Here is a 14,042-nt window from a genome sequence, read left to right as displayed (position 1 = left end):
ACTGTTGTGGCCTCTCCCGTTGCGGAGCACAGGCTCCAGACGCGCAGGCTCAGCGGCCATGGCTCACGGGCCCAGCCGCTCCGCAGCATGTGGGATCTTCCCGGACTGGGGCACGAACCCGTGTCCCCTGCATCGGCGGGCGGACTCCCAACCACTGTGCCACCAGGGGAGCCCAGAGCCACTTATTTAGAACTGATGCTTTGAATACGGCTCCCGAGTGTAGTCAGGCTCCCTTTGCCCAGTGCCTGGAGCTCTATGGGGCTCTCGCTTACTTTCCAGAACTTTGTGACACATTGAGTAGGGCGTGCCAGCTTCTATCCCCTCTTAGCTTGCAGCAGTTGTGTCTTCGGAGACATGTAACAGTGACTAGCACTCATTTAGAGCAAGATACAAAGAAACGCTAACCTGTGGGCACACATTAGTGGTCCTGTCATTGAATCTTTATTCGTTGTTCTCTTCTGAACCCAAGTCCCTGTGCCGCCTGGAGGAGGCCCGGTGGGCTGAGCCATAGCACATTTCTTCTTGAGGGTGCACAGGAGTCACCTGCGGGGTCTTGTTGAAACTCAGATTCTGTGTCAGTGGGTCTGGGGTGGACCAAAAATTTCCATTTCCAACAAGCTCCTGGGTGATGCTGATGTGGCCGGTCTGGGGACCACTTTGAATAGCAAGGCCTCATGGGGCTGGGAGTCGGGACTGCTGGGTTCTCTCCACTCTGCCATGTGACCCTAGGTTGTCACTGCCGGTCTCTGGGCGTTTCTCCATACGACCCTTGGGGGTTTTGTATTGGAGCGGGATCCCCCATGGTCAGCTGGGTCTGGATCCTGCCCCGGGGAGCTTATTTAAATGCAGCTGTTGGATTCAGCTGCTCCTGGCAGGGCCCGGGTAGCTGGATTTTACCCATCTAACTAAAATCACTAACTAAGTGATTCAGATTGGTGCCACCAGTGGGGCGGTCCAGGGCACTTGGCGGCATGTCCTGAGGCCCTCTCCTCTGCGCTGTTGTTGCCAGATAGAGCGGATGCACTGGCCAGGGAGTGGGCAGCAGCTGCCCCGCTCCATCTGCAGCCTGCCCTGTCAGCCAGGTGAGCGGAAGAAGACGGTGAAGGGCATGCCCTGCTGCTGGCACTGCGAGCCCTGCACGGGGTACCAGTACCAGGTGGACCGCTACACCTGCAAGACATGTCCCTACGACATGCGGCCCACAGAGAACCGCACGGGCTGCCAGCCCATCCCCATCATCAAGCTTGAGTGGGACTCACCCTGGGCCGTGCTGCCCCTCTTCCTGGCTGTGGTGGGCATCGCTGCCACGCTCTTCGTGGTGGCCACCTTCGTGCGCTACAATGACACGCCCATCGTCAAGGCCTCGGGCCGCGAGCTGAGTTACGTGCTGCTGGCGGGCATCTTCCTGTGCTACGCCACCACCTTCCTCATGATCGCCGAGCCCGACCTGGGTACCTGCTCTCTGCGCCGGATCTTCCTGGGGCTCGGCATGAGCATCAGCTATGCGGCCCTGCTCACCAAGACCAACCGCATCTATCGCATCTTCGAGCAGGGCAAGCGGTCGGTCAGTGCCCCGCGCTTCATCAGCCCCGCCTCGCAGCTGGCCATAACCTTCAGCCTCATCTCCCTGCAGCTGCTGGGCATCTGCGTGTGGTTTGTAGTGGACCCCTCCCATTCGGTGGTGGACTTCCAGGACCAGCGGACGCTCGACCCCCGCTTCGCCAGGGGCGTGCTCAAGTGTGACATCTCGGACCTGTCGCTCATCTGCCTGCTGGGCTACAGCATGCTGCTCATGGTCACGTGCACCGTGTATGCCATCAAGACGCGCGGAGTGCCTGAGACCTTCAATGAGGCCAAGCCCATCGGCTTCACCATGTACACCACCTGCATCGTCTGGCTCGCCTTTATCCCCATCTTCTTTGGTACCTCGCAGTCGGCTGACAAGGTGAGTGGCAGGAGCTGGGGGTGGGTGAGGGCGGCAAGCAGGGGGCAGCCTCCTGGGGCTGGCTGGCCTCTCACCTTGCTCTGGAAGGGCATTCATTCCTGCCTCATTCTGTCTTCTCTCCGTCTCAGTTTTCTCTCCAGGTTCTGGGTTTCTCTCCTCTCTCTCTCCCTTTCCCTTCTCCTGCCTCCTCTCCCATTTCTCTCCGCCCCCCACCACCTTCCGCTGCCTCATCTCTCTCCTTCCTGCTGCTTCCCACCCTCTCTCTACCCTCCGCCTCTCCTCTCTCCTTCCCTATCTCTCCATCCCTGCCTCTCCCGCCCCACCTTTTCCCCTCCCCATCTCCTTCCCACCTTCCTCTCTCCTCTCTGCCAGCCTGGGATGCTGCCCCCGCTTTCATTCTTGTTTTTGGCTGTGCCACGTGGCTTGTGGGATCTTAGTTCCCTGACCAGGGATCAAACCCCGGGCCCTGGGCAGTGAGAGCGTGGAGTCCTAACCACTGGACTGCCAGGGAGTTCCGCATTCTTTTCTATACACTCCCTTACCTCCCTCCCTACTCAGCCCCTCTTCCTTTCTGTCCACTCCTCTTTTCTTCCTCCTCTCTCCACCCTCTTCTCTGCCCTTGCAGGATCCCCATGGGTCCCCGAGGTGGGTGATGTATTGGGCACTCTCTCCCTCTCTCCCTGGCCCCAAGCCACCCCGAAGGCCAGGTGGGGATACCTGGCAGCATCAGCTGAGGGTCCACCCTCCACTGGCTGGAGCTGCCGATGAGCTGCCTCTTTCTGGCTCTGTCAGGCCATCCTGCCAGCCTGGCCTGAGGGTCTAGATACACCCCAAGGGCCCCGTGGACTCCACCCACATCACTGCCCCAGCGCTGCCTGGGTGCTGGGGGGTTTTATCTAGAAGGATTGGGAGTCACTGAAGTCAGAGGCCAGAGATAGGGAGAATCGGAGGGACCAAGGACCCCAGCTCTGTGTCTAACTGTGGGATCCTGGGCAAAGCCAGCTGGCCTCTCTGCTTCAGTTTCTTCATCAACAGATTGGGGCCACGACCCTTCCTCTGCAGTCCTTACAGGTGTTGTAACAATCACACAACGTGAGGGGTGTAAAAGCCGTTTACCCACCGTAAGGAGGCTGGGGCTGGGAAGGAGGGTGGAGGGGACGAGGTCAAGGGGCAGACGGAACAGATGATGTAGGACCCAGAGGCTGTGAGAAGGATGTTGGCTTTTACCGGGAGTGAGAAGCGAGCCACTGTGGGGTTCTGAGCAGGGAGGGATGCGTTGGGACATAGATTTAAAAGGATCCCTCTGGCTGCTGGGTGGAGCCCTGCTGGAGGTGGTTGTAATGATCCCCAAAGGAGCTGCTGGCAGCAGGAGTGGTGAGGTGCGGAGGATTCCTGCTATGTCAGGGGGTGGGGCTGGCTGGGTTTCCGATGGAGTGCATGTGGGATGAGAGGCGCAGGGGGGAGTCAGGATGACTCCACAGTCGTTGGTGTGAGCGATGGGAAGGAAAGTGTCTGCACTGGGGTGGGGGGTGGGGGGCGGTTGCGGGGCGGGATAGAGATGGCAGCGAGCCTATGGGGGGCGGAGATCCGGAAGTCCTCTGGAGGTGCTGAGTTTGGGATGCCCATGAGACTTCCAAGTGCAGCTGTTGAGTCAGTGGTTGACTATGTGAGTCTGGGGTTCAGGGACGAGGGCTGGGTTAGATCTGTACCTGGGGGAGTCGCCATCCTGTGGACAGCATTTAAAGAGTGAGCCTGGGTGTGAGCTCCTATAGGGATGCTTGGCCTCAGTGAGACGGCAGTCAAAGCAACCACAGAGGGCTGCTTGTCTTGTGTTAGGCAATTCACCTGGTGGTCAGCAGACACCACAACAGTGGGCTAGGGTAGATTCACCATCCCTGTTTACAGATGAGGACGTGGAGGCACAGAGAGGTGAAGTGACTTGTCTAAGGTCACACAGCCAGTACGAGGCACGGCTGGACTACTTGAACCTACTGTGTCTAACTCAGGAGCCCCTCCCAAGCCCACACCACTCCCTGCAGCTCTGGGGCACCCCTCCCCTTGGGCCTTCCTTGGTAGGTGCCCACCCCTTCTCCAGCAGCTCCTCAAGTGCAGGAGCTGCGCCTTCCACCCCAGATCCCTTGGGTCTGGTGCAGAGAGGCCTGTGACCTGTCTTCCAATGGTGACCCAGCAGGCTGGGGGTTCTGAGAAGCAGACCTTGAGGCTGGCAGTGAGCACCCCGAGGTCTGAGACCAGACCTGGCTCCAGGCCACCCTGCACACTTGAGCCAAAGCCACTGCCACTGAGGAACAGCTCGCATGGTGGGCTGGGTCTCCACCCCCAGCAGGCCAGCAAGAGGCCTTCCCCGCTGAGGGCAGGTGCAGACAGAGGCCCGCACGCCCCGCAACGCCCAGGGGGCCCATGGAGCCATCAGGGGAGGCCGCCCACGCCCCAGGAAGCTGGCAGCTTGAGACATTACCCTCAACAATCCCAGGAGGCCCCTTCCCTCGCCTCCTCAGGGTGTAAAGGTGCACAGCCAGGTGGCCGACAGCATGGTGGTTCAGGCCCTTGCTCTGCCTTCCCATAACTTCCCCTGGCTGCCTGCCAGCACGCTGCTCCCAGTACGGCGGTCCCTGTCATCCTGGTACCAGACCCTCCCACCTCCAGGCGCTGGGGCCCAGCCCCACTCTCGGCACCCTCCCCCCATCTCTCCAGGCCACCCCACCTGCCTCTGATTTCTCCCTTTTTAGGAGGCTTCTCTCAGTACAGATTATGGAAAGGAGCCTCTGAGATGATCTCCTCTGAGGCCCAGAGAGGACCAGGGACCTGCCCAGGGTCGCAAAGCAGGCTGGCCCACACCAGCGTATGGTCCTGAGACCCAGCTCTGCCCCTGATGGCGTCAACATGGGATACGCCCCCTCCTTCTCTGGGCTTCTGAATGAGGCGAGGGTGGGGAGGGGAGCTCTGAAGTGCCTCCAGTTCAGACCACCAGGCTTCTTAGAGGCTCAGGCAACCCTGGGGCTCTATCTGCGCTGGGTCATGTCTGAGCTACAAACAGCCCCAATGACTGCCGGGTCCTGGGTGCTAGTGTGTGTGTGTGTGTGTGTGTGTGTGTGTGTGTGTGTGTAGATGGAGTGGAGTGGGGCTACTATGGGGAGTTGTGTTATGGGTACAGAAGTGTGTGTGTACAGAATGTGTGTGTGCCTTTCTGTGCAGATTGAGCAGTGGATGGGCAGTGTGTGTGTGTGTGTGTGTGCAGATTGAGTGGGGATGGACAGGTGTGCACTGAGGGTTCATGGCTGCTAGGATGTATTTGGGTGTGCAGATTAATTGTGCGTGCTCAGCAGTGTATGTGCAGATGTTTGAGTGTAGGTGTGTGTGTGCACAGGTGTATGTGTGTGTTCAAGTATGTGTGCAGGTGTGTTGAGTGCATCTGTGTGTGTGCACACATGTGTGTACCCAGGTACATGAAGGGGTGTGTGTGTGTGAGAGCCCAGGTGTATCTGAGTCAGGTAGGAGTGTGCGGCTGTGAGTTCAGGTGTGTGTGTGTGAATGCAGAGTTGCATGGGTACATAAGTGTGGATTTGTGAGCATCTATGCGTGCCCTGGTGTGTGCGCACGTGTACTTGCAACCCCGCCTGTCCCTCAGGCTGCAGGTGGCGCTGAGTGAAGCTGTCCATGTTGCTCTGGTGAGCAGGTGACCGGATCACCCACGTTGGCCTGGATTTCCAGGGCTCACCTGCGTAGCCGCGTGCCATTACCCTGAGCTGACTGGGGTATGGTCTCTCCACTGGTTGGGGTAACTGCTCAGCCAGGCTGGGGCGGGCCGTGGCCTCAGAGGCTGGCCAGGTTGTGGGGAAGGTCATTTGTCTGGTTTGTTAGACTGAGGATCTCAGGACCCACCGGGGTCAGCCTGGGCAGAAACACGAAGCAGGCGGACTCCTCCGTGCCCCCCACCAGACCGAGCACAAACCAGGAACTTCATTGTCCACCTCCACAGCAGCTCCTTTCTTTGCCTTTTGCCCCACCCCAGGTGACCTCTGCCCTCTTCCATCAAACCCAGCTCTGACAACCTGCTTCACTCTGGGGAGCAGTGACTCGTGAGGCTAAGGCAGGATTCCTTGCAGAGGACGGAGTGTAGCAAGGGCCTGACCAAAGTCAAAGAGGGGAGCAGGAAGGGTGGCAGTTCAGGCTGGAGGATGGGTGGATGGGAGAGAAGGTGAAATCACATCCTGGAAGAAGAGAGAAGGTAAAATCACATCCTGGAAGCCGCCTTTTACTCTGCATCCGTGCGAGATCTGCATCCGTGCCTGGGCCCCATACCTGTAGGCTAGAGGTTCCAGAGGACTGCCGCTTCTCTGACAGGGTTAACACACTACCACCTCCTGGTGGTGACATGCACCTTCACCCCGGGGGGCCCCAGAACAATGCTGGAGCCAGTGGTGGGGTGAGAACTCCAGACCCTGGGGCAAGGAGAGGGGCTGGGGGTGCACAGCCCCACTTCTGTGCACAGGGCCAGCCGCCCCCAGCCTGGGCATGGCTAGAGGAGCCCCCAGGGCCCATGCTGGCGGGGAGGGGCCCCAGTGGCGGGGGGAGCTTTGTCCAAGTTTGATCTCTTTACACCCCTCCTTGTATTTTGTGTGCAGAAAGCCTCCTAGGCTGAAAAACAGATTAGAACAGAACACCGAGGCCTGTGCTCGGGGCTGGCTCCATAGTTTTCAGGGACAGGAGCCAAATGAAAACGAAGGCCGCTTGTTCAAAAATTATTCGGGATTCAAGCTGGCGGCCGCAAGGTGTTAAACCGAGTGTGCATGCCCATGGAGCAAACTCTGCCTATATTAGTGGAGGGGGCTCAGCATCCCTCAGTGAGTCAGGGCAGAGTGGAATCTGGAACCCAGGCCCCTAACCCCCATACAGGGCTGTGTCCACTGCAGGCCTCACTCTGCCCAGAGAGGGTACTTGACCCCTGTCCCACCATCCCCATATTGGCCCAACCATACCTCCTTCCCATCAACAAGTTGGGGGCAAAAGACCTAAGATAGATATCTGCCCTGGAAATGCACCCTTATACTCAAGAACCCCCAGTGCAAAAGGAGAGACACCCCTGCCCTCAGGAAACCCCCAGTCTAATGAGGGAGACACATCTTGTCCCCACGGGACCCCCAGTCAATAGTGAAGACCCAGATAACAAGCCCGTTCTTGCTTAGCCCAGATTTCCACTGTCTTCTCCAAGGGTCTGTTATGATATTCTGGAGACTGTCCCCCTTCACTCCTTCTGCCCTGGCCCCCAGTGCCATCCAGTGGGTGGGAGAGGTGGCCAGCACCCTCCTACTGGCTTGTCATGACCTCTCCCGGTCCACATGCTGGGCGGCAGTACTGTGCCTGTCGGTGAGAGTGTGGGTTGCGTGTGAGGACAGAGGGGTGTGTGCTCACTAGGGAACAAGCTTTCATTTTCCCAGGCCTGTGACATTTTCTGAATGGTGGCAAATGAAACAGCCTCTCTACACTCCCAGCCTCCTTCCCCCAAACCCCGCTCTGGTGTCCTGTAAGTTTCATGTGGCCTCACAGTCTGCACTTGGGTAGCCTCATGGTTTGGGTGAGGTAGGTGCTATTATCCCATTGCGCTGTTGAGAAAACTGAGGGCCGGAGAGGGGATGAGACTTCCTCAGTGTCACACACCTCTCTCCTCTCAGACCCTAGAGCTTCTCCAGCCCCTCTCCCAAAGGAGACCCGGGGAAGGGTGGCTGGGATGAAGGCCTTCAGATCCAGGTCATGAGGTATTTATGAGAGGGGCGAGAGATGGGGAGGAATGTGAGAATGGGAGGACCTGGCCCCTCCTTTCGGGAGATTTCCAGATGAGCTCAGGGCTCCTGTGACCTCAGGAGGCAAGTCCAGACCTCGGTCCCCCACTTCTGGGCTGGGTGCAAGGAGTGAAGGCTATCATGGGGGATTGGCTAGAGCTGAGAGTCAGGGAGAGCTTCCTGGAGGAGGTGGTACATTAGCCAGGCCCCAGGGGAGGGGCCCAGGCCCGGAAACGGCAGATCTGGGGGCAGAGCATTTCCTGCTTTCCCATACCCAGACCTGGGGGCCACAGCCTGGGCTTCCCCTGGCCCCACCCTGGCTGAGGGGGCCAGAGGGGCAGCTGAGGCCTGGAGGACCCGGAGGGATGGAGGAGGTGGGGAGGGCATCCCAGGCGAGGGTGGTGGGAATTGTCGGGCCCTGCCTGGAAGGCCCCGCTATTGAAGAATGGATTACCTGACACCCAGATTAATGGACTTTCATTTTGCTAAACATCTGTCAACGTTAGTGCTGGTGAGTGAGCGTGAAATGAGCTTTGACTGGGCTGCCGTCAGTGGATCACGATCAGGCCACAGCTCCTGTGCCAGCGGCCTGCTCTGCACAGGGTGGCATGTGGGGGGGCAGTCACTGAACGGGGGGCCTGGTCAAGGGGCTGTGCCATGGCCACTGGGAATTACTACAAGGCACCGACAGATGTTCATCTCACTCCCAGCCCTGTGCAGGGGGCGCTGCCCCCAAGGAGGGTCAGCTGTCCCCTGAGGGCGCCTCCCCAGGGGCCTCTACCAAATAGCACATAACAGTGGTGAACACTTCTGTGCACTGACCATGTGCCAAATATTATTTTACATGTTTTTGCCATTTATTAAGTCATTTCAAACTCACAACAGCCCTATGAGGAAAGGGCTAGAATTATCATGCCCATATTATACCCGAGGAAACTGAGGCCCAAGGATGTGACTTGTCCCAGACCACACAGTGACAGTGGTGAGCCCGGCTGAATCCAGGGATTCTGGTCTAAAGTCCCAGCTCTATACCTCAACTCCCTTCTGCCCGAAGCCAGCGGGACACAGGGCGGTCCCCGGGTTTGTACCCCACTGTGTCTGTCTAGGGCGTGGGCTTCAGACAGGGCCCCTGAGAGGCCGGGGCGGAGCCTGCCCTGACACCGCCCCCGGCCCGCCCCCAGCTGTACATCCAGACGACGACGCTGACGGTCTCGGTGAGTCTGAGCGCCTCGGTGTCCCTGGGGATGCTCTACATGCCCAAGGTCTACATCATCCTCTTCCACCCGGAGCAGAACGTGCCCAAGCGCAAGCGCAGCCTCAAAGCCGTCGTCACCGCCGCCACCATGTCCAACAAGTTCACGCAGAAGGGCAGCTTCCGGCCCAACGGCGAGGCCAAGTCCGAGCTCTGCGAGAACCTGGAAGCTCCAGGTGAGTGCCTGGCCCCCGCCCCTCTCCCCCTGGGCCCGCACAGGCCCCGTCCCCTTCCTGGAGAAGGTCAGCGCCCCCCCCCCCAAAGGCACATGCACTCCAATGTTCATTGCAGCACTGTTTACAATAGCCAGGTCATGGAAGCAACCTAAATGCCCATCGACAGACGAATGGATAAAGAAGATGTGGTACATGTATACAATGGAATATTACTCAGTCATAAAAAGGAACGAAATTGGGTCGTTTGTAGAGACGTGGATGGACCTAGAGACTGTCATACAGAGTGAAGTAAGTCAGAAAGAGAAAAACAAATATCGTATATTAACAGAACCTAGAAAAATGGTACAGGTGAACCAGTTTGCAGGGCAGAAATAGAGACACAGGTATAGAGAACAAACATATGGACACCAAGGGGGGGAAGTGGCAGAGGGGGGGGGGGGGGTGGGGGGGTGTTGGGGGGGGGCCTCGGTTCAGGCAGAGTGACCTGAGACTTCGGGATTTCTCTGCCCTGGAGTCCACATCTGGGCCTGTGCCCTTTCAGTCTCCCTGGGGAAGGGATTGTCTGGAGGGCCACTGCTCTGGGGCCCTTTGGTAACCTGGGAGCTGTGGCCCTGGTGCCAGAGCAGTTGAAACCCCTCGGCTTGGCTTTGCCTAGCCGCCCCCTGGCAGGGCCCTGAGAGATGGGGACTCAGGATACGGGCCCTGGGATGGGTAAGTAAGGGCTGGGGCCGAGAGGAGGGCCCGCAGAGCTGTGGTTCTCAGGGGGGTGTCCAAGGAGACCTCAGCTGTAGAGGGTTGTGCTTTGAGAGGGTTGGGGGAGGATGTGGGACCCTTAGCATCTGAGGGGCAGACCCGAAGCCTGTGCAGGACTTGGTCCCTCAGTGGTTGAGGGATGTGTACAGGAGGGAGCAGGGTCGCCATCTTTGCTTACCTTCCTGTGCCCCCTGGAGCCAGCCCACAGTGTGACGAGAAGGGACAGAGAGGAGAGAGGGGCAGGGCATGTGAGGGGCAGGTTAGGCCTTGGAGGACCAGTAACAGTGGTGACCATTTCTCGAACCCCAACTGTGGGCCACACCTGCCAGGAACCAGTTTTCATTTTCGCAGCAACCTTGAAAGCAGTGATTTTTAATTATTTGCTGCTACAGGTGAGGAAAGGGAGGCTCAAAAAGGTGAGGGACTCACCCAGGCCACACAGCAGCAGGTGGTCTCCCCGCTGCCTCTGAGCAGAGACCGAGGCCTCCGGCCTGTGGGCTGGGCCTCCATGGGCCTCGCCTCTGGTTGCTCCCAGGTGGACAGGGTTGAGGGGTTGCTATGGTCACCCTGCCCCACTGCACACCTGACTCCCTCCCTGGACACCCTGTAAGTGTCCAAATGGTTAACATGGCAGCTCCTCCTGCCTCCCCGCTGTCTGATGGTCTTGGGGGGCTTCTGTTGGTGGGGGAGGAGGAGAAGAGCCCCTCCCTCCAGGAGAGTTTCAGACCCTGGTGGCACCTGGGGTTGGCACTCTGCTTTCTCCCTCTAGTACTGGGGGAAAGGCCAGAAATGGACATTGTTGGTGGCAGCAGGAGGGACGTTGGTGAACATAGGCTCCAGAGAGGAGCCCCTTTGTCACCCACCAAGAGATCAGGAGAAACAGGAGACCTCCCCTCGCAGGTGTGTTTGGACTGGGACAGCCCCTCTTACAGGCTCCCCGCGCTGGGGCTCTGGGTGAAGCATCTTCCATTCTCAACATCATTCCCACGTGTAGGAGGAATATCAGCCGTGGAAAGGAGGAAAGTAGCTTCCCACATCCAAACAGGATTTTTCACTTCCCAGAGCTCTCTCCCCTGTGAGTGATCTTCACAGCGGTCCTGTGAGGCCCGGATTGGGCTGGATCCCCAGCTGAGGCCCAGAGAGGGTGAGTGACTCTCCTGAGGTCACACAGCAAGGTGGTGACTGGCTGGCCCCACCCAGCGTCTTTCCCTTGACCCTGATTTCATATGGCCTCCCTCTCTCTCTGTGCTGAGCAGTGTACCTGGCTTCCAGCACCACCACCCCCCCTTTGATGGACACCCCTGATGACTCTGTTGGCCACACCCTCCACCAGATGACATCTGGTTCTCTCCAGTCCTGCTCTTCCTCCCAGAGCACCAGCTTCCCTGTACCTACAGCCTGGGGCTCCCTTCAGATGCCAGGTGGGCCCTCTACTTGCGACGGGAAGGGGCAGTGTCTTTGTGGGCCTCCCCATCTCTGGCCTTTCTCGTCCACGCAGATATGCAGAAACCCCCACTGCCGCCCCTAACCAGGCCCTTCTATCCTAGGCACGGACCCCTTGCCACTTCCTGCCCCAAGCTCCTGACTTAGATTTCCTCCTTCCCACGGAGACTCGCCCTTGCTGGGTCCCATCCCTCCAGGCCCTACTCTGCTCCAGGGCTCATGAGGCTGAGTGGGACATCAGCCCTCTGGAGACCATGGGTATCTAACAGGAGATAGCACCCTGACCCCAGAGGGTGGCCCTCATGGTGCTGTGACAGGGCAGAGGGTACCACAGGGACAGCGCTGTCACAGAGAGCGCTGATGTCGCCTCACTGACACTGTTGCCTCTGCCTCTGCTCAGGCTGGTCACCTGGGGACAGGGGACAAGGAGGGGTGTGCAGGCATGGCGAGGGGAGACCCAGCCTTCCCAGCCCCTGCTTCCTGTGAGGGAAGGGTGAGAGCTGCCCCTCCCCGTGGCCCCCTGCACTGAGGACCAGAGGCCAGTGCCCCTTGCCCCCACCGTCTCAGCTCGGTGACAACAGGGGCCGTGGAGGCGCTGGGCAGGAACTGGGCGATTAATTCTGGGAACAGCCAGATGGAGGGGGTGTGAGCGGGAGGTGCGGGGAGGTGTCACTCCCGTGGAGCAGGGACATTTTTCACTCTGTCCCTGGCAGGCCACGTATCTTTAAACAAACAACAGAATAAATAATTCAGGGACGCGATTGCAGGCAGATTAGGCAAGGAAACATGGGGCCGACAAATGGGGGCTGACAGCTCGTGCCTGCCGCTGCCCAGCTAATTGTTATCTGAGGCGGTGGGGACTGAAAGCCAGCAGCCAGGGCCTGTCATCGGTGAGGGATGGATTGGGGCCCTCTGCCCACCCCTCCCCCCTCCCCCCGTGCTGAGGCTGCCCCTGGAGTGTCGCTGTCCTCATCCTGTCCTCATCACTATGGTTATTCAGCCCTGCCCCTTCGCCTACCATTTTGCAGATCTATCCATGCCGCGGCTGAGAGCGCCTACACCAGTGAGGGCAGGGCTGGACCTCAAGTGTCCTGACTCTTGGCCAGAACTCTTCCTTTTGAGCGTCACAGCTCCTGGGGGCCCCGGGCAGAATCATTGCTCCCATTTTCCACATGGTCAGACTGAGGCTCTGCTGAAGGACTCTGGGGCTCCTAGCTTATAGCTGAGGGCCCAATGTGCTTCTAGGTTCTGAAACCTACAGATTGGGTTTTCTAGAGGAGGCAGCTCTGGTGTTTCAGGGGGAAGAGGGGCCCAGCTGCCCCTCACCTCCCCGCCACTTTCCCTCGTCGCTAGCGCTCTCGGTGCCGCTATGGCCACCCTCAGGCTCCCGTTTCCCTGCAGTCAGTGGAGATTTTGCCGCTGCTGCTGCTGAGGTTTTCCTTCCTTTCCTCCTCTGAGCCAGGAGCTGCTGACAGGTTTACAGGTTTAGAAACTCAATAATTATCAGTTCACCCAAGGGGTGATGGAGCCCTGGGGAATTGATTCTCACCAGCCTGGCCTGCGGGCTCGTGATTCGCAGAGCCAGCTGCCGGCTCTTTTTCTGGTGGTGGGAGAGAGAGTGGGGTGGAGAGGTGGGGGTGGCCAAAGCCCCACAGGAAAAGAAGTCTAGGCACAAAGGGCTACTCCCCTCCTGCTACTGGCAGGGAGACCACAGCCTCGCAGGGCAGGGGAGGAGATGCTTGAAGTCACAGAGGGAGGCTGAGGCCCTGGTCTCCAGAGGCTGATGCTGCGCTGGCCTCCCACCTTCCACCTCCTTTTCAGCACCTTCTGCCACCCCCAGGTCCCAGCCTCCTGTCGCTCAGCTCTATTCCCCTGGTGCCCCCCAGCCCAGGCCCCTCCTTAATGGTGCCCGGTCTGCGCTCCTTCTCGCCTCTTGGTCCTCCAGCATCCTGGAGGGACCTGGGCCATGTTAGAAATGGAGGTGGGCATTCTTCACAAACTGTAAGGCGCTGTGCTGTGTTCTTAATGTTATCTTGTGTGTCATGGGCACCATTTCCTTCCAGTAGCACCCGTCCAGATGGCACCTAAAACGTGAAACTTCCCTGCCTAGTGATGGGTCATCTTCCGCTTGAATATATCTGCTGACAGGGAACCTTTCAGCTCACCCACTGCACAAAGCGACCCACTCCACTCTCAGCTCAGGCCAGGAGAGAGTTCTTCCTTTAGCTGAGCTGCACTCTGACCCTCGTGCCTCCGCACTGGTCCCATGGTGTCCCCTCTGCTCACCCCACCCTGGCAACTTTGCCTCTTCCCACAGTCGGAGGACCCTCTGAGAGGGTGACACAGCAGTCCTACCTGTATGAGTGGGCTTCTAGTTACGCTGGTGTGACAAAGAGGGCCCAGGACAGAGTGGCTCAAATCAGACAGATGTTTGTTTCTTTCTGATATCGTAGTGCATGGGGGATGGGCAGGTGCAGGGACCCGGGTTCCTTCCATTCTGTCATTTCGTCAGCTCCGAGAGGGTTGTCCTCATCATCATGGCCGAGGCTGGTTGACCTCAAATGTCTGTTCTGGCCCTGGAAGGGAAAAGAGAGGAAGTTCAGGGGAAACAGTCTATTTTAATCAGATGACATGGAAGCTGCACACAGCCCTTGACACTTGTCATTAGCAGGAAT

At 58.7% G+C, this 14,042-nt stretch overlaps 1 protein-coding gene across 4 annotated transcripts in view; it reads left to right on the top strand.

Moving 5' to 3' along the window:
* GRM4 (glutamate metabotropic receptor 4) overlaps nt 1-14,042 on the top strand; it is a 117,568-nt gene that overhangs the window by 101,547 nt on the left and 1,979 nt on the right. For 3 of the 4 annotated variants that reach the window (XM_007460848.1, XM_007460850.1, XM_007460849.1), the window contains 2 exons: nt 1,010-1,945; nt 8,925-9,171. In XM_007460848.1, coding sequence (XP_007460910.1) covers nt 1,010-1,945; nt 8,925-9,171 — 1,183 coding nt within the window. Of the gene's footprint in view, nt 1-1,009; nt 1,946-8,924; nt 9,172-10,693; nt 10,825-14,042 lie in introns of all 4 variants that reach the window. The other variant, XM_007460847.1, reaches the window with a different exon arrangement.

Source organism: Lipotes vexillifer, unplaced genomic scaffold (assembly GCF_000442215.2).
Source record: "Lipotes vexillifer unplaced genomic scaffold, Lipotes_vexillifer_v1.1 scaffold921, whole genome shotgun sequence".
Taxonomy (NCBI): domain Eukaryota; kingdom Metazoa; phylum Chordata; class Mammalia; order Artiodactyla; family Lipotidae; genus Lipotes; species Lipotes vexillifer.
This window is presented reverse-complemented; position numbering and strand designations above follow the sequence as displayed.